Consider the following 26,102-nt stretch of genomic DNA (forward strand, 5'->3'; position numbering starts at 1 on the left):
TATATTACAGATCCCCCTCTGTATTTTAGAATGTTGTAGCCCAAGGCGCGCTCAGCGATTTGGCGCTAGAGTGTCTCCGGTTTACTGTAAATTACGCTCTAAACTAGCTGCTGTAACGTAGACACTTTACTCTTTCAGTTTTTAACTGGGTTTTTAAAATATAATCCCATGACATTAATGGACAATCATGTCTGAGGAGGAAAATAAGGTTGTCGAAGAACTTTTCAAAGATGTCAAATTCTACGTGGTAGGGGACATTGACCAAAAGGTGAGGCTCTGGACGTTAGCTTCTTGTAGCTAAATTGGTAGCAGGCTAAATTGCTAGCACCATTCAATCTGAATGGGGTGCTACAGGAGAAGCTAACCAGCTAGCTAACTGGCTGACATGCTACATGAGAGACAGTGATCTTGTTCTTTGGCTGACAAAGTATTGTGGCGATCCTTATATTATGTCCTGTAAACATATGTGTGAGGGTGTGTTTGTGATACTCGACTTCACTGTGAATATTTTGGTGTAGAAGCTTAGTTACCCAGCACTAACATTACACTTTTCATACAACCCTGTTAGCATTAACGATAGCTATGAGTTTCGTAGTTGCACAGATGGTTAGCTGCTAGCTTATTCCTGTGGTTTATCTGTCACAGGGCTTCTTCAGCTAGCTAGTAATACAGCTGGCGTGTGTTAGCTTGCCTTTTCTAAACCATGACCGCAGTACATATATTGCGTTGTTGTGACGGGTAGTGAAATACCTAGGTGCACAGGATTATGCACGGTGTTATCCTGCATCAACCTGTGACCATCAACATCTTGCTAAATTGGGCGCCCCTTATTGCGCATGCTATTTCTCTTGTTGGTGCTGGGGGACCTGTGGCACGGAGCTGTTTTTCCTGCCAAATTGTGACTCCTAGTCGCACCTCTCTTTCAGCGTGTTTATATACAACAGAGGTGATGCAAGTGTGTCACATTAGGGAACTGTGATTTCAACAGTAAATGAAATGCAACGTCATTGTCTAGTGATACACCACCTTGTGAGGTTATTGTTCAAGTCAAATGGGAGCACGAGAACATAACGTTAGAGTAACGTTAGTTGTTCATAGAGCCTTTCCACTTAAAAATCGTCAACCTAGTGAGCACAGTCCGACCAACACCTTCATTTGATTTCTGTGGGAACTATATTTCAAATGTTAATGCATCATGTAATTTCCTGCTTGTGTAATATGTGCACATTTCCACTTATAATCCAGTGCACGTGACTGTTTGGTTCAAACCACTCTCACTGCCATTTGTTTTGCTTCCTTTTTGCATTTCAGTCCTAACACTGACAGTTTGAGATCTAAGATGTCATTGCATGTGTCTTAGTCCTTTATGTCTTTTTGCTGAGGCACCACACATGGGCTTCTGTGGATGCATCGTTCAAATGAGACCCTTGCAAACAAATCCAGGTTTTGAGTAAGCTGTACTGAAATGATGTCAGAATGTATGAAACTTGGGACAAAGTAGCTGCCAGATGCAGGGCGAAGAGGCGGTGCATCTGATAAATATCAGGGTTTTAACAGGATTCTACTGAGTACTGATTTTTGACAAATGCTTTGTTGAAATGTGCAGCCTTCTTGAATTCAGTGGATAAAGCTCTACCTTTCTCAACGCGATTGATAAACATGTTAGATTAGATTAGATTAGATTAAACTTTATTGTCATTGTGCAGAGTGCAAGTACAAAGACAACGAAATGCAGTTTGCGTCCAACCGGAAGTGCAAAAAGAGCAGAAAAGTGAAAATGTGATATTCAAGTATAGACGGGACAAGAAATATAGTGCAGTGTAGACAGTAGTGTACAGTTGGTTAACAGATGGTGGTTTAGAGTAGTATAAATTAAATATAAATGTGTGCAGTGTATTAGCAGTTACCTTATAAGAGCAGTATAAATATGGCTATGTAATATGAACAATATTACATAGATATGTGCAATGTAGTAGCAGTAACATTATAATAGTAGTGAAAATAATATAGATATATGCAGTGTATTAGTATAAGAAAAACAGAATAAATATGGATATTCAGTACGAACCATATAGACAGATGTGTACAGTATGTACAGCTATGTGATATAACCACAGCTATGTGCATGTAACCACTACTCTAATGACTTATTTATTTCAAAAATATTGCTATGAACTGAACTATGCTGCTTCATCCCCGACAACGTATATAGAGCTGGGCGATATGGAGAAAATCTGATATCCCAACTATGACTGACTAAATACCTTGATGTCGATATTGTGTGGTGGACAATTGGTGCCTTCCCAACATATTTTACCAATGAGATTTGTGATAAATAATCCTCATCAATAATGTGGATACAATGACTAAGTGGGTAAAGGCAAATAATAGAACAGTTACAACAGTCTGGTAAATGTAGAAAATTACATCTTTACTGTAATGCAGCCTTTAAAACCGGGAAAAGACAAAACTTGTGTCTTATTACAATATCCAAAATCTACAACAATATGTAGTCCCATGTATCGATATCGATATAATATCGATATTGCCCAGCCCTAGTTGCATTGCTAGCAAAGTAACTCCTATTGTATGACCTTTGGCCACCGTGCAGATTGTTGGGGTCCCAGTTGAAGCCAGTCTGGGCTGTACTCTGGACTGAACTGAATTTGACTGAACCTTGTGCGGATATTCCAGGTGGTGCAGCTGCTGAAGGCGGGAAAAGGAAAGGAGGTGTCCTACAATGCTTTAGCCACTCACATTATTGCAGAGGACGGGGACAACCCCGAGGTGGGCGAGTCGAGAGAGGTCTTTGACCTGCCTGTTGTCAAGGTAAGGACTGTGCCAGAGTACGTTCACCCATAGCCAACGTTAGACTCTGTGTAACTTTTTATAACTTGTCCCTCCCTATAGTTAAATAGGCTGGTAGTTTTTAATTTCCATTACTTCCTTTTTATTTTTGGGTTGAAAGTGGTCCTGCAGCCGGTCAGCTTGTCCTAGCATAAAGACTGGAAACAGACGGACAACGGATAAGCAATTTTCCACGGAATTGCAAACAATTCCTTTCATGCATAAAAAACACAGCATGTGTGGCATGTTAATTTTTAACCGCAGTCAAACAGTAACGGTGACCTAAAGATACGTTGCCCTAGTGTAACTGAGAGAATCAAGCATTGACCTTTTTTGTTCTTTCTTCTGTTTTCCAGCCGTCCTGGGTGATCCTCTCAGTCAGATGTGGAGACCTGTTACCGTATCCTTCCACCATCGGGTCCAAAACACCTCAAATTGGTGTCATTTAAACATGTTAACAATAACGGTGTTAATGGCAGCAGAATTGTGTTTACAATTCCAGAAAAAACAAAAGTGTTTTCTAACTAATTGACCCACAGGGTTATAGAATGTGCAAAGTTTATCAAAAGGCCAAAATCAGAGTTTTCCTGTGTTTCTCCATAACCGTGAACACCACAGAGTTACTGGATTCTCCCCAGAACCAGGACAGATATTCTTTGGTGTGACAGCTTGTCTACCTAGGGTAAGTGTGTGTGTGTGTGTGTGTGCGTGCTTTCTTATGGCAATCCATTTTAACATTCTCAAGGTCTCTACATGTACATATCATATTTGAGATGTATGCAGACAGGAGAGGTCAGTTGAAATCATCTGTCTTCCCGTCAACCATGCAACGCTTTGTTTTTCTGGGTCAACATTTTGACATTTTTGTCATGTTTTCCGATGTTCTTATCAACTTCTTTCTGCGCCTTTTGACATTTTTGTGGGATTTTTTTCAATGTTCTTTTTTTTTTTTTTTTTTCAAAATGCTATAAAATTGAATAAAACACCCAAATTAACTCATAGTAGCAAACTGATCATTATTTTACTTGTGAAGAGCGTTGTAGTGAACCATCCATATTACTTTTTTTTTTTTTTTTTTTGAAAATTTGGTTGAAAGAAACCCAAATTTCTGATAGAGAAACTTTTTGAAAATGGGTAAATTTGACCCGATGACAACAGGAGGGTTAAGACATGGACGTTCAGTTAGTGCTGGGCGGTATGACCAAATATTTGTATCACGGTATTTTATTAAGATTTGGGTGTTTTCACTGCATATCATGGTATTTATTTCTTTTGCATGACTGGCCTTTTTTTTTTTTATAGGTTTATAGTGGCGTATTCTACTCTCAGGAGTACAACAATATAAAACAAGTTTTAATGTCATCATGGATTATGAAAGCGTTGATTAGTATAGGGTTTGCTCGGCCCCACGACATGGTACAATATACGAAGGAATCAGAATGCATGAAGCAGTTGCAGAATGTAGACAGTTTTTATTGTGGTATAACAAAACCTAAAAAGTCATCATGTCGGCTAAGGGAGAGAGACCCTGTCCCTGTTGGCTGAAGAGCCGTGGACTATGATTGCTCTGAGCAGGATGCATGGAGATGAATTACAGTATATTATATCCGGCTTTTCCCCTGATGATACAAAGTCACTAAATTTGTCGCTAGTCGCCTTTTAGAAATAAAGTCGCTAACAGGGTTTGAGAAGTAACACTGCGCCCAGCGCGACGTTCAATGTTGCTTTACTCCTTTATACACCCTCTGCATTATTTGGAAAAAGACACAGTTTCAGGTGGTGCAGGCCCTCTACTTACTAGAGCTGTAATCGGGCCTTAAAAGTTAGGCCCGACAAGGCTCCGAGTCCGACAAGTACATTTAGATTGACAGCTTTTTAAAAGCCTGAGCCCGTTTACAGCCCGACATCATTCAAATGTCCGCACGCACACAGCTCTTTTGTCAAGAATGAGTCATTTATACATTTATACAACATGATTCATGACTAATGTAGGCTATAGGGTCCCGTCGGGTTCGGGCAAAGATCTTCAGCTCCACTACTTACATTTGGAAAGTCTGGGGATGGGCTGGCCTGACACTTTCTACTTTTGAAAAAAAACAAAAAAAAACATGAACCTTTCGAGCATCTTAATCTCATGATGTGTGTGTGTGTGTGTGTGTGTGTGTGTGTGTGTGTGTATACACAGCTTCCAGACGATCTCAACACGTTGTGGGCCTACATAACCTTTTATGGAGGAGAATGTCAACTTAACCTCAACAAGAAGGTCACCCACTTAGTCGTGAAGGAATCAAAGGGGGTAAGTGCACGCTCTGCTTGTAACCGACCATCTACCGACCGCCAGAAATGATCTCGCGACCGCCAAGTTGAGAACCACAGCTCTGAGCAAACTAATGTCATGTAAAAAGATATTTCGTGAATGTGCCTATGCAATGAGTAGAAATCAAAGATTGTCATGTTCATCGTTATGGGCACTTCTAATTATACGGTATGTTTTTTGCCCTCCAGGCCAAGTTTGAGTGTGCCCTGAAACACCCGGGCATCAAGGTTGTTACCCCGGACTGGATAACAGATTCTGTTAAAGGTAATGCTAGTGCTTTATCTAGTGTATTTCTGCCTTAATTTGACTTATTATTAATATTTTTTTTGATTGGTTTCGATTCTAATATTTGTCTATATGATGTGCTGACGGAGTTTTGAGGGTGCGTTTCTATAGTAGGGCTGCAACTAAAGATTACATTACATTACATCAGTCATTTAGATGACGCTTTCATCCAAAGTGACTTCCAATTAAGTGCTTTCAACTTTGAAGGTACAAACTCCAGACAACGAGTAGGAAGTGCAAGTACATTAGCTTCAGATAAGCAAAACTACAAAGAGTCATATGAACGTGCAGCTGTAAAAAAAACGATGTCTGTCAAACGATTAAAATATTTAATCGCGATTAATCGCATTAATGTCATAGTTAACTCGCAATTAATCGCACATTTTTATCTATTCTAAATGTCCCTTGATTTCTTTTTGTCCCATTGTTTTTTTTTTTTTCATTTTAATGCTCTTATCAACATGGAAAAGTGGATGCGATGCAAATGATATCAGCTAGACCCTCGTCCTCCACAACGTTAACATGCCTACATGCAGTAGCCACCCATTTAGCTATGGCTGCAGTAAGTTTGTTCTTAGTTGTTGTATCCATGTGCTTCTGTCTGAAGTCATCCATTGTCGCCTGGCTTTGACGCGGGGGCGGAGAATTCACATCAGCTGTGTGCTCGGCCATCAAGTGGTATTTCAGACTGGACGTGGTGCGATGAGAGCTCAGTTCACAACGACAAAACACACAGATCACTTTGGTCTTGTCAGTGGAACCGTTTGGCAACTTTTTAAAAGTAAACTTTCCATCCAGAATCTTATTGGCATCCATTTCGGCGTCTGGCGCTCGCCATCCACTCAAAACGTAACGTTAGCCTACTACTCTTTGGCCGGCTCGCAAGCCCAAGCAAGTGTGTGCGGCGTGCCTGTTGTTTTGTTTCCGGTCTAGCTAGATCCGGTGTGGTGTTGTAGTTTTTCTAACGTTACTAGTTGTTGCAACAGCATGTGAAAAAAACTACAAAGTTTGCTAGGCCAAAAAGAACGTTAATCTCGCACTAAAAAACTTGATGCCGTTAAAATGGGTTTGCGTTAACGCCGTTAATAACGCCGTTAATAACGCGTTTAACTGACAGCACTGATATATATGTGTGTGTGTGTGTGTGTGTGTGTGTGTGTATGTATGTATGTATATATATATATATATATATATATATATAGTCAAATGTCATTTTCTGAACTTACAAGACTGCTGTAGCTTTTACTATTATTTGCCTTTACCCACTTAGTCATTATATCCACATTACTGATGATTATGTATCACAAATCTCAGTGTGTGAATATTTTGTGAAAGCACCAATAGTCAACACTACAATATCGTTATCGATGTATTTGGTCAAAAATATCCTGATATTTGATTTTCTTCATATCGCCCAGCTCTAGTTCAAACCTTAAATATAATCAGTTCACTACCCTACATGTCAAAGAAAAGCATCAAATCTCCTGAGAGAATATTTGGCACTTTTGCTTGAGAAATTACTGAAACGATGAATCCATTATTAAAACTGTTGCAGATTAATCTTGTGTCAATTGATCGACTAATCAAATGTATGGATGAATGAAGTTTGTTCAAACCGGGGTGCCGTCCTTTCCCCAATAATAACTGATCTCGGAGGTTAGGAGTTTTTTTTTTTTTTTTTTGGACAAGTGTTTCCCAAAGCAGCACCAAACCGCAGTGCATGTGCAGGCTTCTAAGAGCGGTTGAATACACTTAAAAGTGACACAACATATTTAAGTGTTTGTACGCCGTGCTAAATATTTAAAATACATACTGTACATTACCATGCATCCATAGCATGTTGGAAATGACACAAAAGAAATGTTTCTTACAGTGAAGTATGAAAACGTAGCTTAATGTACGGTTTCTCTTTGATTGATTTAGCAGACTTTTCCCTTGCGCTCCACTGAAACCTCGAAAGAAGCAGTGATGCCTCTTTAAGAAGCTCATAAGAATCTTTTAAGTTTAATAAATATGTACGCCATTGGTTTTTAAAGTGCTCATATTATGCTTTTTGGCTTTTTCCCTTTCCATTATTGTGTTATATATCTTTTTTGTGCATGTTATAGGTTTACAAAGTGAAAAAGCCCAAAGTCCACCCCAAAGAGACTTACCATCTCCAACAGAAAACACTGTTCACAAACTGCTCCAAACAGCTCTATTGTAGTCCAGCCTTTACTTCAGAGACAAACGTGGTCACTTTGGAACACGCGTTATAATGCTCGCCTAGCTGCTAGCGTGGCACGCCCTCATACTCTGCTTCTGACTGGCTAGTAGTCCCAACAAAGGTGGAACAGAAGTGAGAGGTCTCACTCTGTAGCTAAAACAGAGAGCTCAACACACAGGGTGAAAAGAGGAGCTGCAGCAATCTACAGTACAACAAAAATATGGTGTTTTTTGAAAATTAAACCACATATACCTATTCTGATATAATCTCTAAATACAATTATGAACCTGAAAATGAGCATAATATGAGCACTTTTCTCTTAGACCTATGTATGTAAGGAAATGAAAGTGTGTATATATACAGTACATCTATAAGTCCAACAAAAAATGGAGTAGCTAATCATCGCCGTGATCAGACATAAACCAGTCAGTTGATGCACAACAATTGTGACTCATTCCTTTCCCTTTCCACCTTTTACAGACAAAAGCAGGAAAGATGAGGTGCTCTATCACCCCAGACTCACCTACGTGGAGCCAGAGGAGGACGACGAGAGTGAAGCCGAGTCGTACGACCAGCGCTCCCATTCCGACGGAAGCTACAGCCCCCGGCGATCCCGGCGGTCCAGCGGCGGCTCGTCTGGCGAGGAGTCCAGCCCGCGGCGCCGACCGGGACCCAAAAAGCTGAACTCTGTCTCCCCGAACTCTCCCCGCAAGCCCGAGCGCCGCAGCGAGCGCATGTTCGACGACTCGGACGACGACTCCTCCACGGAGAAGGAGGGCACCAACCTCAACTGGACGCCGGCCGAAGTGGTCACGCCGACCGCCCCCGTCCCGACCGGCACGGCCAGGCGCCGAGCCGGGCCCCCCAGCAACAAAGACCCGGCGTCGTCCACCGGCAGTGGGCTGATTAACCTGTGTGCCACCGTGCCTCCCGTGCCGGGGAGCGTGGGCGCCATGCCTGCAGAGGCTCGCTCTGCTGCTGCTGCTGCCATCAGTCACGCCACACAGCAAGGTCAGTGTAAGATCCATTTTCATTTGTTTTGGGCTGTAGGACACAAATTGTCCACTGGTGTCACTAGTGTGCTTTTGAGTGATGTAGGCCTGCACGATTCGGGGAAAAATATGAATCATGATTTTTTTAGCTTAGAATTGATATCACGATTCTCTGCCACGATTCTTTTCACACGAAGTGTAATGTTTATTACACACATGAACCATGACAAAACAAAACAAACTGGCAGTACCGAACATAGATTTTTTTTTTTGGCACCTATAGCACATTGCGCATCACCACAAGCCTGTAAACACAGAGGCTTCAATGAATTAAGAAAATCAAGTACATACTGGCCATTTAAGTACAGTAAGCTACCAAGAATAGGGACATATAACACATTGAACTACATATGGCCCTGATACAGGCTCTATTTCAACTCCTTGAACATGTCTTTACATAATTAAAACATGTCCAGTCCTTCCAGAAAAATGCTGAGTTTTTTTGTGATCATTGCGGGCAAAAATCCTTGATTATGCGTCACGTTTTCTTAAAACATGCGATGGAATATGCGGGATATTTATTCAATTTTATGCGATGAAATTGCGGGAACTTGCAAAAACTTTCATCGCGGGGTTTGCAGCTTTTTCGATGACGTTCACGTCGCGTAATTACGTCACTTCATAACGTTCCCATGGCAACGGGAAATGGCTGCTCTTGTGTGAAGTAAACGCAACATTTTTCAACTTTCTGCTAAGATATATGTGACTTTTTTGCAACGAAAATGCGGGGATTATGAAATCGTGCAAGCCCCGCATATTTTGCGCGGAAATCGGCAATTTATGTGGCGAAAGTGCGGCGTATTTGAAAAAATGCGCCCCCCCCCGGATAAATATGTAGACTTTGGCTGATTATGCATTGAATTATGTGATCGCATAATCGCGTTTTTCTGGCGGGACTGTATGTCAATGTCAAAAAAATCTTTTTAGGTAGGAACCTTTCAGCAGGTAACATGGCGTGCTGTTAATCGGAGGAGCACAAATAGTTTTTGAAACGCTACACTGCGCAACGCTCGCGTGGATGTGTAAATGTTTGTTGATGGAGCTTAATGGACACATGGATTCTTGCACGTTCATACGAAGAACATTGTGATCAATAAATGTCCATCAAAGCTGACTAAGATGACTATTGGAGTCAGTGATTTCAACAGTAGGCTACTGAGCGGTGTAAGGTAGAAGAGAGCGCGTCAGCTAGTTTACTAGCCATAGACCGTTTATTTCAAGTCCGTATAGCAGCCCCTCAGTGGCTTTAAGTTTTTAGGCTTAGCCATTATAGTCTGTACGTCAGGAACGTTCATATGCCTTCGTCCCCAAGGCTGCACAGTTCCTCCTAGATACAGTTCCAGGGTTTCCCCTGGTGTATTGCAAGCCCGGTGGCCCACCGGGCCCAAGTTGCCCCTCCCCAGGCCTAAGTATCTGGGAATTATTAATGTATTTTAGGACGTGTTTTTAAACTACAGTTACAATGGGGCGGCTCGGTTGGAAACTTATACGTAGTAATAATTTTTTTTCTTCTAATTTCCAGTTAGCTTTTAGCTCTGACTGAATGCAGAGCCCTATGGAATCTGTCTTCAGTGTGTTTTAAATTCTCAATTTCGCGATTCCGTCCATCATCCGGTTTTCAGAGAAACTTCTGGGCTCTCCATTAATGCTGCGATCAGTCTGGGACTGGCTCCAGCCGGGCCCTGGTCGAAAAAAGACACCTGCTACCGGGCTAAAGAACATTTTTTTGGGGGGGGAACACTGCAGTTCTATATCACCGCCACGCGACAGGTTGAAGACATGCTCTAAATAAAGTCTTGGTGTCAGGACCTAAGTGTCTCGCTGTATTGTGACCATCGTTATGCTGGGCAACGATTTGTGACAGTATCGTATTGGGAGTTACTCTTTGATTCCCACCGCTGGTTTCTAACCCAGTATCTTGTTGATGAAGCTTTCACGTGTTTCTGCTTTTTAGGTGTATCGGTTCCAGAGGGCATCCCTGGGTGGAGCCCGGCTGCTAGAACTCTCCGCAACATCACCAACAACTCTGACATGCAGCCAGCCAGTCGACCTGCCAACGTAGCACATGTAAGACATCCCAATGGTTCTCCCCAAAAACATAATGTAATGTGGACATAATGTCTAAGTGGGGAAAAGGCAAATAATAGAACAGCTAGAACAGTCTGGTAAGTTCAGAAAAGTACATCACTTTACTGTAATGCAGCCTTTAAAACCAGGAAAAGACATGTCATATCACAATATTACCATATCCAAAATCTAAGACGATATCTAGTGTCATATCACGATATCGATATAATATCAATATATTGCCCAGCCACTCAATAGATTATGATCGTTTTTTTGGCTGGTGAGTGAAGCAAATCCACCAGCATTTGGCTAGTAGATGCTAGGTGCTAATTTTGAACCTTGGTAGCATGTGTCACGTAGCCGACTAGTGCAAAGTTAGCACTAGCAAGTTAACTAGTAGTTAAAAGGGAACTGTGCAGTTTTTTTTTAGCTTAATTTACCTTAACTGAACAGCTTCGGAGTCATTGGAATAGTTATATGACTTTTTCGGTGTTGAATGGTGGTCGTCTCGCTCCCCCCTAGCGCCTGTGAGAGCAAAAACCACCCTCGCAACTTTGGGCCAGCCTCAGCGTCAGGAAGTATCGCGTGATATCAGGTCTCGCGATGTAACAAATTGCTTCACGGCACTGCACACATACGCCCATTCAGGAACCGGCTAACAAGGTAGCGATGGAGTTTTTCACACTATCGTCATGGCTGAGCCGGCACAAAAGAAGCAGAAAGCTAGGAAAGCATTGTCGGGGGAACAGAGAAAGAGGAAACAGCAGACTGACTGAGCGAGTTTTTACGACAGCGTTGCCAAATATCTATTCCGAAGCTGTAGGGGGAGCTCTATAGAGAAACCTACAAGCAAAAAGAAAGCAGCAGCGAAGAAATTGCTAAAACTGCATAGCGCCCCTTTAAGAAATGGATTGTTGCCTATTTTTCTTCTATCATCCGCAAAATGTTTTTCTCACTGTCGGTTAGCGGTTAAACGGTTAATCGTTAACATCCCTACAACAAACTGTGTGACGTTGTAGGGTCAAGGTGTTGGCAAGAGTCACATGATTACAATCTCCAGAGATCGGATTTATGGCTGAATATGGACTAGCGATGACACCACGACGGCAACACTCATTGATGTGCATCAATGGTGTCACTTCACTGGTCCCTGTCCTCCTTTGTTGCAGATCCTCCAGAACCTGACCGCCAATCAGACAAAGCCGTTGGAGCAGCAGACCAATCAGAGCCACGCTCCGACCCCCAACAGCACCAACCCTCTTCTGTTCAACCAGTCCAAGCTGACGAGCCAGTCGCTCACGGCGGAGCAGCAGCAACAGTTGCTGCTGCAACAGCAGTCTCACCAGGTCGCCCAGCAACAACACCAGCAGCTACCGCAGCAGCCGCAGCATCCCATAATGCACCTGCAGCAGCAGCAGCAGCAGCATCAGATGTTGCAGCTACATCACCAACAACAACAGCAGCAGCAGCAGCAGCAGCAGCAGCAGCAGCAGCAACAACAGTCCCAGGTCCCACAGCAACCGGGGTTTGCACAGTTGCCCCAACAACAGCAACAGTTTCTGCAACAACAGCAGCAGCAAATGCACCAACAGCAGATGTTTTCGCAGCAGCAGCAACAGCAGCAGCATCATGCGTTCCCCCCGCAGCAGCAGCAGCAGCAGCAGCAGCAGCTCCGGCCCCAGCAGCTACTGCGGCCCGGTCTACAGCAGCAGCTGCAGCAGCAACAGGCCCTGCAGCAGCAGCTCCAGCAGTTCCAGCAGCAGCAGCGCATGCAGATGTTACAGCAGCAGCAACAGCAGCAGCAGCAACAACAGCAGCAGCAGCAGAACCAACAGCAGTTACACCAACAGCATCTCCAGCAGCAGCAGCATTTCCTGCAGCAGCAACACATGCAGCAGCTGCAGCAGCAGCAGCAGCTGCAGAATCAGCAGCAGCTGCAGAATCAGCAGCAGCAGCAGCAGGCTCTGCAGCATCAGACCCAGCAGGCCCTGCAGCAGCAGCAGACGCTGCAGCCTCCGCTCCAGCAGACTCCGCACATCTCCCAGCTGTTTGGACACGAGCCGGCACAAGAAAGTGAGTACACCCAGAGTCGAGCGTGATTTATGCTTCTGCGTTAAATCTCCGCCGTGACTACGTGCGTAGAGGCACGGACCCTACGCCGTAGCCTGACGTGCACCTCTCGAAAAATCTAGCGTTGCCGACGCATGTCGCTCAGCCGTGGCATGGTAGGGTTGCATTTTCCCCCGACTCATTTCCTGGTTCTCCTTCTCCATAAACAACATGAAATCAAGGAGAGGGTTAACTTTTCCTGCTACAGATTTCCCACCGTGGTCAGAAAACACGGGAGACACTTTGTTTCTCTCACTATGACTCTAGAGTCGCTACTCGCTCCGAAGCTAATCGCCGTCACTCTCTCACTCGCTCTACCATGCACTCCCGATGCACACACACACACACGCCGGCCCTGCTATTCTCTTAGAGATTGACGCACACACCAAGGCACACGTATGAACGTCGGGCCACTTACGTAGGCCACGGCGAAAGCCCCTGCGTGGAGCCTCTGCAGAACCATAAATCCTGCTTTAGCGTGGAGGCTGCCGAAACAAATACAACCCCTTCAGAAGCTCCGCCCCCGCAGATGCACAGACGGATAACTACTGGCCGGTCGGCACATTCACATGCTGCCTCCCCCCACCTACCATCAACTGTCGCCGCCACCTGTTGCCGATTGGGCAGAAATAGTCTTTTGTGGCACTCCTTCCTGTTTGTTTTCTATTTACAGAGCCAGGGCTGTGTATTAACACCGGATTTTTCAGCGCACACAGAAAATAGAGAGCTAGGTGACCGTAAGGAGACATTTGCTGAATTTGACAAAGTGTATTGGATTAACATCACTTACTATCCCTTTAACACATTGGTCCAGAGTGAAATATGAATGCCTAGTGTTCAGATAGGGCCAAAATGGAGAGAAAAAGATAACTCTTTAAGCGTGATCGCCTTAAAGCTATAGTGCGTAGTTTCAGTCTCCCCCATGAGGAATTCTAAGTAATGACAACAACACTGTCGGCGCGTCCACATGATACAAGCCTTACATGATCGTGCACAGCCTCCTCTCCTCCTCCACGCAGTTACTAGTAGCCAAGGAGGACACGGAGGATTAAAATCATCTTCACTCAAGTTGCTGCGCACGAAAGTCGCTGGACGACACAATCTTCTGAACATAGCCATACTGACAAATCCAGAGAGAGTTGTGTGGAGCTGATCGTCTTAATTAGCTTTTTAGCAACTCTTTTGGCAACGGCTTGAATGTAACAGACGTTCATTAATATCAAAAAGTTACGCACTAAAGATTTAATGTGGAGTCTCTCTGTCATTGATAATAAAAACCAGGGCTGAAAGTTCTCAGGCACCATGCCTAAATTTAGGCATAGAGCAGTATTACATTTATATAATATGTAATTCAATACATTGTATGCATTTCCTCCAGGGCAGCATTCCAGGCTCACAAATGGTTTCTTGCTTTAACCCCTAAAAACCCATCTGAGAAGATTTAGTTACACTGTGATTTTTTTTTTCTTTCCTTCTTTTCTTTAGTTACTTTAAGTTAGTTTAAAACTATTACTCTGTTGGTATTTACATTTGGATTTATGGAAGAACATCAAAGCTGGGTAGAAGTGTTCGTCACACACCAAAGTCGTGGCTATTTAGGGTCAGAAACACCGGTGGAGTACAGGGGAAAACCCACCAAGAGCAGGCTTTTAGGCAAGGTAGGCAACTGCCTGGGGGCCCGAAACAGATATCGATTTATTATGATGTTTAAAAATCGGATCGGATCGTGGGTCAAAAAGCTGATCGGGGACATCCCTAACAGCAAGTTCATTAAGTCTTGGCATGTTCTTTTCTTGAACCTGCACATTCACTTCTGTGCCTTCTTTCTTTTCTAACCCTCAGTTCCACCGGATGGCTTCCTGCTGGGCTGTGTGTTTGCTGTCGCTGACTACCCGGAACAGATGGCTGACAAACAACTCCTGGCCACGTGGAAGAGGGTAAGACAGTTACTCAGTCTGCACAAGAAAAGCAAGAAGATTCTCATCTCCTCCTTTTAGAACTGCCTGGGATAAAATACCAGCAGCTTATGTTATGAGTAGGTTTTAGTTGTTTTAGTTTTTTTGGTACAGCAGGGAAAACAAGGCCTTTACTGATAGGACAGCTTAGACATGACAGGGCAGAGAGAGGGGGGAATGACATGTAGCAAAGGGCCGCAGGTCGGAACCGAACCGCGGCCGCTGCGGCAAGGACTGCGCCTCTGTACATGGGGCGCACACTCCACCAGGTGAGCTACCCAGGTAGCATAGTAAATAGTAGTAAAGACATTTACTTTGACTTTGTTTTAAACTTTTTGAAAAATATATATAAAAAAAAATAATTTGTGGCTCAATGGGACGTAGATATTAAATATTTTGTTTAAAAAAAAAAAAAGAGCAGCAAAGATTGTAAAAAAAAAAAGAGGTAAAATCTGTTGTATATTGTTTTATGTTTACTAAACCCCTCCCCCAGGTCATCCAGGCGTGTGGAGGTGCTGTCGACCCCACCCTGACCAGCCGCTGCACACACCTGCTGTGTGAGAGTCAAGTCAGCAACATGTATGTACAGGTAAGGATGGGTGCTATCAGAACATACACAACTCTATCAAGTACTCTAGCATTAATAAGAACATGCAGTGTGAGCCGGTGTAACACAAACCCACAGGAGTCAGAATCAGAAACGGGTTAATTGCCTAAGTTTCACGTACATGGAATTTGCCTCGGTGTTCTTTGTGCCCAATAAACATAGTAAGAGAAAAGAAAAAGAAATTCTGCAAAAGTCAGAAATCCTAAATATGAAATGATGTATAACATCAAAAATGAAAAGAGCTGTACAGTGTATAAAACGAAAGAGGATGTAATGTGTAAAATATTGACAAGGAATGTAATGTGTAAAATATTGACAAGGAATGTGCAATTGTTTACAGAACGAAGAATATGTGTAATGTGCAAAACTAATAACTGCAAAACTGCATTAGTTAGCTCTGGCGACTTGAGGTGTGGGCTGGGATAAGACAGAGTCGGTGTCAGTGGGGGGCCCGGGCCTTGTTGATGAGGCCCACTCCAGTCGGGAAGAAGCTGTTCTTGTAGATGGAGAGATTTTGGTCCTGATGGACCGCAGCACCTGCCGGAGGGGAGGGGTTCAAACTGTTTGTGTCCAGTGGGGGTGGGAGGGGTCGGCAAAATAATCAGAAACGTGACGGTGATAGTCAGCAGGTGCAAAAACGGGAAATGGCACAGCCTTGCGGCGATGGAACCTGTCCATCAGACATCGTATAAGAGAAGGAGATAATATAGATGATAAAGAGGTCAATGATTGGTCAACCAAGAGCCTGGTCTGAGGTTTTTTACAGGTTCTGTAAAAAGGACGTTTTTTCCCTCGCCGCTGTTGCACCAAATGCTTGCTCGTGGGAAACCGTTGGGTCTTTGTAAATTATAGTGTGGTCTAGACCTACTCTATCTTTAAAGTGTCCTGAGATAACTAGGGTTGGGTACCGAACTCGGTACTTTTTTGGGTACCGACCGAATTACGTCGATACTACCGAGGACCGATTCACTTTAAATCAAACGGTACCAAATTTCGGTACCTGAGAGCGAGTAAGCGCAAGCTTATCTGTCCACTCTGCATGTTGACAGAGAGCGGAGCTCCGACACACACACACACACACGCGCGCGCGCGTGTGCAGAGGTGCGGACGGAGTAAACTCGAGCAAACTGCGTCGGCTCTGCAGTTTTGTTGAAGTAACAGTGAGTCACGGAGGTGAGCTGAAAGCTGTCACGATGCTGTTGACGTCACACTTCCTCTGAGACAAGCAGGCACAACAGTGGTTTCTATGCCCTGGGGACTGACTGACAGGCTGAGGTTGTAAGGCAAAGGCAACTTTATTTCTACAGCACCTTTCAGCAACAAGGCAATTCAAAGTGCTTTACATAAAACATTAAAGAGCAATTAAAAACAGTCGTGATGAAAATAAAACAGGCTAAAATAGAATAATATACAAATACAAGAATAAAAGTTACAGTGAGTAAGGAATGAATAATTATTCAATTTAATAGGTTGTAGGGACGGGTTTGGGAGGAGAGAGGGAGGGGGTTTATTTTTATTTTTGTTTAATTTCTTTAGAGTGTAAAATATTCTAAATAAATAGCATAATGTTAATAAAGTAAGTAGTAAATAGGATAAATAGGTTTGGAATTATTTTTACAACTGAAATAATTTTTTTGAAAATTACTGAGGGAAAGTACCGGAAAAAAGGTACCGTTGCGTACCAGTATTGGGACCGATATTGGTTCAGATGCGAAAGGTACCCAACCCTAGAGGTAACTCCTGTGGTGATTTGACACTATAAATACAATTGAATTGACTGAGTACCTGAAAGTTGAATTTATGGCTTTAAGAAAAGGGCCAGTCTGCTGAACGTGCTGACTGAACTGCATGGTGAATGTCAAGCCATCTAGGCCTTGATTCAGTTGAGTTTGACCATGTTTGATTCAACTTGCCAAAAAACATGGCATCTTTGTCACCATTGTTTGATGTCTGTGGTGTTTTTTTTCTCTGCCAGGCACTCCGAGAGGGGAAGCGCTGTATAACAGCCCACTGGCTCAACACCGTACTGAAGAGGAAGAGGATGGTTCCTCCTCATCGGACGTTGCATCTGCCCTTCGCCTTCCCTCCCGGAGCCAAACCCTGCTCCCAGCACGTAGGTCCAACTCCCACTGTAATCTGCTTTACTCATATCATGTTTGTTACCAGCCTGAAATCTGTTGGTGTACATGAAAAAAAGGCACTGGCATCTTAACGTCTGCCTGTCATCTCTGTCCTTTAACCTTTTCTCTGTCGTTTCGCTGACAGATTATATCGGTGACGGGGTTTGTGGATGCTGACAGGGATGACCTGAAGTTGATGGCCTACCTGGCTGGTTCCAGATACACCGGGTATCTGTGTCGGAGCAACACCGTCCTCATCTGTAAAGAGTAAGATTTGGGGGTTGCAGATGATAGCTACCTGGGTCTTACTAATGTCATCAAACGTGCTAATCTTGGATACACCATGCTAGGCATGATCCGGTTTCAAGGTATACCGCGGTTTGGAAAAGTCCAATTTTCGTCATACAGTTTCTGCGGTATGAGCTGTTTTTGAGTCTTCAAGGACAGAAAGTGCAGTTTAGAAATCCCTCACCCCTCTAGAGTGCAGTGCGTTTAAAAATACATTGTGTTAAATGGGAAAAAAAGTTGTTTTTTTACCCAGACATTTCAAAATAATACATTTCACAGTACTGTGAAACTGATATTTTTGCTGAAGGTTATCATACTGGCCCAAGCCCACTCCATGCAATGTAACATGGTTTAAAACGAGTGCTGGAGAACAGAAAGTTGTATTCAGTGAGGCCTCACTGTTGACTCATTGATAAAGTGATAAAGGATGTGTTGTGTGTCAAATATTAGGATTTGCACCATCAGTTCAGAGTGTTTTCTGCCACCCAGCCATACTGAATTGAATACCTTTTGTCATTGCATTTATTAGTACAATGAAATTGTAGAGCCAGTAAGGTGCATCATCATTGTAACGTGTAAAACTCATCTCACAACACATTCATTGCACACGCACACACACACACACACACACACACACACACGCACACACACACACACACACACACACACACACACACACACACACACACACGTACCGAATACATCTCACCCATCATTCATAGCAAACACTCTCATCTTTCCTGCTAGCATATCCTAACCATAACATAAAAACACAGCTTGCCCACTCTCACACTAAGTGGATAATAAATATTCTAATGTGGATAAAGTGCTGAGTAACTAAATTAATTAAAAAAAGTAATTTTAAAAAGTTTAGCTTCATTTAAGACTGTTATCGCTTTGGGAAGGAAGCTATTCCTGAATCTGCTAGTCCTTGTTTTTAGACCTCTGTAACGTCTCCCTGAGGGCAAGAGTTCAAACAGTGGGTGACCAGGGTGAGAACAGTCACGTGTAAGTTTGGTGGCTTTTGAGAGCAGTCGAGTGTTGGTGGTGACATGGTCGTCTTGCTGCTCTCTCTTCAGACCCAGTGGGCTTAAATACGAGAAGGCCAAGGAGTGGAAGATCCCCTGCGTGAACGCCCAGTGGCTGTGTGACATACTGCTGGGCAACTTTGAAGCCCTGAGACAGATTCAGCACAGCCGATACTCCATCTACACACACCCTGAACCACTGGTGCCTAACCCACAGCTGGTCCAGAACCTGCTGGGTATGTACAGTTGAATGCACCGTCAGATAAAACAGATTGTTGCATTGTATGTCGGATATTGAGTTGTATTAGAATGGCATAGTTGGGAATTAGTTATATAATACTACACAAGGTTAAAGTAAGAAAGAGACAATGGGCCCTGTCTTGCACCCGGCGCAGCGCAAAGCCCGACGCAAGTGTCTTTGCTAGTTTAAGACCGACGCAGTTGTCAGTTTCCCGTCCAGCGCCCACATCGTTTAAATAGCAAATGCACTTGCACCCATCTGTGCGCCCATTGGGCGTGCTGGTCTTACAGGGAGGTGTGTTCAGGTGCATTCTGGGCGTATTGCAGCGGAAAGTTATCGCGCCACTGACCAACAAAAACCTGGTCTAAAGTCAACAGCGCAGCATTTCATTGTTATTTAAACAGCACAACTATTTTAGGCTCGTGCACACTATGCTTGTTACACACACGGGGACGCGCAGCAGCACACAAACATGCAGAAGATTACAAATAAAAATATTACAATGTGAAATAGTTTGGGTGGCAAAGTGCTCGTGCCATATGTGATCTGCTCGCACGCTTTCACTTCACGCACGAGCAGATCAGTTTCTTCTCCTGAAAATCTCTCCTTCCTGCTTAGCCGTCATAATAGCAATGCGCCATGGTCCAAACGCGCCTGGCTTTTAAAGGGAATAGGAGATGACACTCTGATTGGTTTATTGCATGTTACGCCCAAAACACACACATGATCAATTAAGACACTAAGTACAACCCTTTTCACGCCGTGCGCTCAGATCGTTAAAATAGGTCCCACAATCTGGGATGTCACGCAATAAGCCAGGCAGGTGTTACACACACACTTCTCCGTGGGAGTAGCCTTGGTGTGTGAAACTTTTAAACTGCAGTTTAAAGTTATTTACAGTTTATTGTAGATTATCTCGGTATCATTTGTTTTTTGTGTGTGTGTGTGTGTGTCGAATATTTAAACATCAGTGTATCAACTGTAATTGCCAACTGTAAGCTGAAAACAAACTGGCTTCTGTTTTTCTCTGTAGCTGCTTGGAGAACGCCGATCAAAGTATCTTCCGAAGCTTTGGCGGTAAGTTTGGTGAAGGCGCTGCTTCCTGTCTCCTGTTTGGTGCAACAACAAAAACCAACTCCGTCATTGGTTGAACTCATTTAGTTTTAGTCGTTAGCAGCCAGCTCTCAGAGACCAGTTCCCTTTGAATGCTTCCCTAAACACTTTTATTTAAATTCTGTCATTCAGATACAGTATTCAGTGCAGGTCTATTTGTATGGATGCCTTTTTTTTTTCTTTTACTGTTTGCACTAGTTTCCTTTTGTTACAGAATTGATAATTGGTAATATGTCATCTCCGGTGAGATCTGTCGCTGAAAGACTCCTCCTCCACACTTTTATTCTGGTGATTAAACTAGTTTATTTTGCCATTCATAAATTGTTTGATTGGCATAGAGCTTCAAAACTTGGTTTGCCTTCACATTATTCCCACATAAAAGATGAAACCCCTCCACAGTTTGACCCACACGTGCAGCGTCGGTACATAAGATTTGAAGTGTTTCACATGTATCTTATACTTTTTATTTATATGCTAATGTTCCGTCAGTACAGGTAAAAAGAGACTGGGGCTGCAACTAACGACATTTTCTCGATTGATCGATTAGTTGTTTGGTCTATAAAATGTCAGAAAATGTCAATCGGTGTTTCCCAAAGCCCAAGATGACGTCCCCAAATATCTTGTTTTGTCCACAACTCAAATATATTCAGTTTACTGTCACAGAGGAGAGAAGGAACTAGAACATTATTCACATTTAAGAAGCAGGAATCGGAGAATTAATTGTTTTCATAAAAAATGACTCTGATTCTATTGATTCTCGAAATAGTTGGCGATTCATTTAATAGTTGACAACTAATCGATTCATCTTTGCCGCTCTAGAAAAAACTAGTCTATATCCACTATGTTTCATTTGCGGGGATTGTTCAGGGGGCGCCGGAAATTCCGACGGATGTCCCTCATTTTCGGCCACTTGTCCGTCTCCTTCTGCTCTCTTTGTGTTGGCATTCTAAACTCCGGTGGATTTCTGAGGACTATGGTTAACTGCTCCTCAGATCTCTGCAGGGTAAATCCAGACAGCTAGCTAGACTATCTGTCTAATCTGAGTTTTCTGTTGCAAGACTAAAACAACTTTTGAATGTACACATGTTCCACCAAAACAAGTTCCTTCCTGAGGCTATTTTGCCGAGGCACTGTTGCTCCATCCTGCGATTGGCACCGCCCAAGACGATTGTGATTGGTTTAAAGAAATGCCAATAAACCAGAGCACGTTTTTCTCCCATCCCAGAATGCTGTGCGGACTAGCCAGACCCTCCTCCGCAGCGCTGTGGAGGAAGGTCTGGCAATGTTAGACTAAGAAGAGACCAAACAGGCAGTATATGATAGATTACTTGTGCTGTGTTTGTGTCTCTGTTATGATCGCGTGGTGTTTAGAGTCTCCAGCTGCTCCAGAAGCAGAAGATAACCGACTCCACCAACCAGCCGGCAAACAAGAAGGCCAGGTCAGTACCGCAGCTCTGGGTACAGGACGTTTGTCCCTGGGGAAGTTGGACCAAACATCAACTGTCCAGATTACTGTGTTCTGATGATATTTTGGGTAAAAGTACAATTGTTTGTGTGTGTCTGTAGACTGGAGGAGATCCAGTCACCCAATAAGAAGCTTCCTCCAGAGTCCACTCCCCGGGTCATGTTCACAGGCTTTGAGCCCGCACAAGTACAGCAGTACACAAAGGTAAAGTAAGACTTCACACAACTGTTCAGACAGGACAGTGCCCGACAATCAGACAGGATGCTAATGTTACACTGATTTAGGTCATCACCATTTTAACATTCAACATTTCTTTATATTGCACCTTTCATGCAAGCATGCAGCCCAAAGTGCTTCATTTAAAACACAGATGAGAGAAAAGCAAGACTAAAAATCACAACAATAAGACCAAACCAACGGAATAAAATGAACACCAGGGTTACAAAATGATAAAAAAAAAAGAACACTTACAACATAATGCAATAGCTTTACTCCATATTTAAAGCCAGATTAAAAAGACAAGTCTTTCTTAAGTTTACTTTTAAAAATACAGAGAGGGCTTGTCATTCTGGTGAGTTCCACAGTTTAGGGGCGTACAAATCCAAATGCACTTTCCCCGGTACTTTTATGGGACACACAAGGAACATTTAAAGGAAAAGCAGTGGCTATCAGGTACTAATCACGGCACTAGCTTTCTGTTTCTACACATCAGTAAACATAATGTGTTTCTTCCTAACATTAGCTCCTCCAGTGTCTCCTGCTGCTGAATGTTTTAAAGATGTCCGTCCTCATCTCTTCCTCCCCTGCAGAGGTTACATGCTTTAGGTGGTGAAGTAGCCGACGGCAGTCCGAAAGTCACTCACCTGCTGGCTAGTAAAGTGACTCGCACCGTCAAGTTCCTCACCGCCATGTCTGTGGTCAAACACATCGTCAGCCCAGAGTGGCTGGACGAGAGCTGGAGGAGCCAGAAGTTTGTGGGTAAGTGGGTGTGGGGGGTGTGTGTGGGTGTGTGGGTATATGTGTGTGTGGGGGGAAATAACAAAAAAACAGGGAATACAGTATACTTGTGGGGTCTGCACAGCCTTGTGGGGCCCAAAATGCTGGACCCCACAAGGTTAAAGGGCTGTTTGAGGGTTAAGACTTGGTTTTAGGATTAGGGTTAGAATGAGGTTATGGTTAGGGTGAGGGTAAGGGTTAAGGTTAGGCATTTAGCTGTGATGGTTAGGGTAAGGGGCTAGGGAATGCATTATGTCCATGACGGGTCCCCACAAAGATAGTGAAACGTGTGTGTGTGTGTGTGTGTGTGTTTTGCAGATGAGCAGAGCTACACCCTGAGGGACGCGGAGGCGGAGGTGTTGTTTGGCTTCAGTTTGGAGGAGTCACTAAAGCGAGCCCACAGTGCACCGCTCTTCAAGGTTAGACCACAAGCTTCACACTCAACACAAGTTGACTCTGAAACCAGTCGGACCGGGCCTTTAATCACAGAAATAATTGGAAAGAATGATTCAGGCAAGAATGTATCTTTCACTGAGGTTATTCTCGCTGGTTGGAATACTGGCAAGACCTTCCACAGTGGTGCAAATTTGTGAACTTGGATTGGTTCTGATTCATTTTGTCTGTCTGTCTGTCTCATGTAATGGGTGATGCAGGGAAAGTACTTCTACGTCACCCCGGGGATCTGCCCCAGCCTCAGCACCATGAAGCCCATCCTGGAGAGCGCCGGAGGGAAGCTGCTGGCCAAGCAGCCCTCGTACAGAAAGATCATGGAGCATAAACAGAACAAGGTGCTTCAGATACTTGCAATCCTTTAATGCACCTGTCCACTGTCATGTCTTATGTCCTGAAAAAACATTCTTCTTGGAAAATGGTTTTAAAATGCAACATAATTAGGTCGGTTGGTGTAATGACAGTTAAAAGGGTTTACGCGCCCCTAAAATATTCTTTTTTCTTGAAATTCCTCATAGCCGGTGGATGGTGGGTGATGTAAAGGAATGATAAGGATATGTTTTCATATATCAGATTTCAAAATAAAACAAATAGAAAAAGAACCCAGTGGACAATAAAATACCTCCTGATTATTGAACAAAAGTCTTTTTATTTTTGTTTATTTATTAGCAAAGTTCTAACGATGTCGCTCGTTTGTTGCAGAACCTTCCAGAGATCATCTTAATTTCCTGTGACAATGACCTCCACCTCTGTAGAGAATACTTCATGAAAAACATTGGTAAGAGAGACACACACACATACACACTCACACACACACACACACACACACACACACTCCTGTTTAAAGTGCTCATATTATGCTCATTTTCAGGTTCATAATTGTATTTATAGGTTATATCAGAATAGGTTTATGTGGTTTAATTTTCAAAAAACACCATATTTTTGTTGTACTGCACATTGCTGCAGCTCCTCTTTTCACCCTGTGTGTTGAGCTCTCTGTTTTAGCTACAGAGTGAGACATCTCACTGCTGTAACATCTTTGTTGGGAGTCACACATGCGCAGTAGCTAGGTAAGGACTACTAGCCAGTCAGAAGCAGAGTATGAGGGCGTGCCCTGACAGTACCTAGGTAAGGACTACTAGCCAGTCAGAAGCAGAGTATGAGGGCGTGCCCTGACAGTACCTAGATAAGGACTACTAGCCAGTCAGAAGCAGAGTATGAGGGCGTGCCCTGACAGTACCTAGGTAAGGACTACTAGCCAGTCAGAAGCAGAGTATGAGGGCGTGCCCTGACAGTAGCTAGGTAAGAACTACTAGCCAGTCAGAAGCAGAGTATGAGGGCGTGCCCTGACAGTAGCTAGGTAAGGACTACTAGCCAGTCAGAAGCAGAGTATGAGGGCGTGCCCTGACAGTACCTAGGTAAGGACTACTAGCCAGTCAGAAGCAGAGTATGAGGGCGTGCCCTGACAGTACCTAGGTAAGAACTACTAGCCAGTCAGAAGCAGAGTATGAGGGCGTGCCCTGACAGTACCTAGGTAAGGACTACTAGCCAGTCAGAAGCAGAGTATGAGGGCGTGCCCTGACAGTACCTAGGTAAGGACTACTAGCCAGTCAGAAGCAGAGTATGAGGGCGTGCCATGCTAGCAGCTAGGCGAGCATTATAACGTGTGTTCCAAAGTGACCACGTTTGTCTCTGAAGTAAAGGCTGGACTACAATAGAGCTGTTTGGAGCAGTTTGTGAACAGTGTTTTCTGTTGGAGATGGTAAGTCCCTTTGGGGGGGGTCTTTGGGCTTTTTCACTTTGTAAACCTATAACGTGCACAAAAAAGATATATAACACAATAAAGGAAAGGGAAAAGCCAAAAAGCATAATATGAGCACTTTAAGTGCTGAGTATTGTACACTTTTAGAAAGCACTTGTATAGAAGAGTTGATCGTAGAACTAGTTTCTGACGCCTGATGTCTCTGTTGTCCAGATGTCCACAACGCGGAGTTCATCCTGACAGGAGTTCTCACCCAGAAACTCGACTATGACTCATATCCTTTACAGCAATGACCGTTGCGTTCCGTTTTATTTTTTTGATTATGTTTTGGGGCATTTTAGGCCTTTATTTGGATAGGACAGCTTAGACTTGAAAGGGGAGAGAGAGGGGGGGGTGACATGCAGCAAAGGGCCGCAGGTCGGAGTCGAACCCGCGGCCGATGCGTTGAGGAGTAAACCTCTACATATGGGCGCCCGCTCTACCAGGTGAGCTAACCAGGCGCCCTCCCCATTGTTTTTTTGACGTTCTTTTGTTTCCCCCCGCTTTTTAGAATTTTTTCCGACGTTCTTTTATCAATTCCTTCCTTCAAATGTTATAAAATTGACCTAAACACCCACATTCAATGACAGTATTGAACTTATCGTTAATGTACTTGTGAAGAGCGCTGTACGGAACCATCCACGTTATTATTTTTTTGACAATTTGGTTGAAAGAAACCCACATTTCTGATATAGAAAGGGTCAAACAGGAGGGTTGATTCATTAAGTTCACCGGTTGTCACGCAAATAAAACGCTGATACAGATAACCTGCAAACTGCCAAAAAAAAACAGCCCGATAATCGGTCTATCCCTAGCAGTCAGTGGTATGTGCTGTGGACAGAAGCGAGTTTCCTTGACAGTCCCACGTATAAGTTCACTTGATGGCGAAGCAATGAGGACGAGGAGCAGCAGATCAGGAAGCCACCTGCGTACGGTCCAGACACACTGACTTTTTCTACGTTTTAACTTCTGTGCATAGATCATTTTGTAGCTTTTTGTTACCTGTTTGAGAATAAATAAATAAATGGATGTTATTTTTCTGAAATGAATGTTTAAATTATGGAGGATTTTAACCTTTTACCTGTTGTTCAAATAAATTGTGTGAATGCTTCAGCTGGTACACACTGCTTTTTGAAATAAAAAAACTGTACATTA

At 43.5% G+C, this 26,102-nt stretch overlaps 1 protein-coding gene across 2 annotated transcripts; it reads left to right on the forward strand.

The window, feature by feature from the left end:
• The first annotated feature begins 68 nt into the window (after positions 1 to 68).
• Positions 69 to 26,102, forward strand: paxip1 (PAX interacting (with transcription-activation domain) protein 1). Of its 2 annotated transcripts, XM_078264980.1 has the most exons (23): positions 69 to 268; positions 2,695 to 2,829; positions 3,204 to 3,247; positions 3,466 to 3,529; positions 5,033 to 5,143; positions 5,353 to 5,428; positions 8,136 to 8,666; positions 10,662 to 10,774; positions 11,944 to 12,847; positions 14,726 to 14,820; positions 15,332 to 15,427; positions 17,421 to 17,558; positions 17,711 to 17,832; positions 18,933 to 19,117; positions 20,156 to 20,199; positions 21,607 to 21,674; positions 21,802 to 21,904; positions 22,510 to 22,678; positions 23,015 to 23,115; positions 23,350 to 23,484; positions 23,849 to 23,924; positions 25,122 to 25,181; positions 25,813 to 26,102. In XM_078264980.1, exons 1-23 carry the CDS (start codon positions 188 to 190, stop codon positions 25,827 to 25,829), a joined length of 3,468 nt encoding a protein of 1,155 aa, XP_078121106.1. In that variant the 5' UTR covers positions 69 to 187; the 3' UTR covers positions 25,830 to 26,102. The 2 variants fall into 2 exon arrangements, with proteins under 2 accessions (XP_078121106.1, XP_078121105.1); XM_078264979.1 differs by having other exon boundaries at positions 25,122 to 26,102.

Source organism: Sander vitreus, chromosome 12 (assembly GCF_031162955.1).
Source record: "Sander vitreus isolate 19-12246 chromosome 12, sanVit1, whole genome shotgun sequence".
In the NCBI taxonomy this organism is placed as follows: domain Eukaryota; kingdom Metazoa; phylum Chordata; class Actinopteri; order Perciformes; family Percidae; genus Sander; species Sander vitreus.

What these genes read in the sequence shown, in the direction of transcription:
- paxip1 (XM_078264979.1), top strand. Translation starts at nt 188, where the DNA reads ATGTCTGAGGAGGAAAATAAGGTTGTCGAAGAACTTTTCAAAGATGTC. An exon ending in ACACGAGCCGGCACAAGAAA is followed by an intron (nt 12,848 to 14,725) that starts GTGAGTACACCC and finishes TCTAACCCTCAG; the next exon opens with TTCCACCGGATGGCTTCCTG. An exon ending in ATACTTCATGAAAAACATTG is followed by an intron (nt 23,925 to 25,121) that starts GTAAGAGAGACA and finishes TCTGTTGTCCAG; the next exon opens with ATGTCCACAACGCGGAGTTC.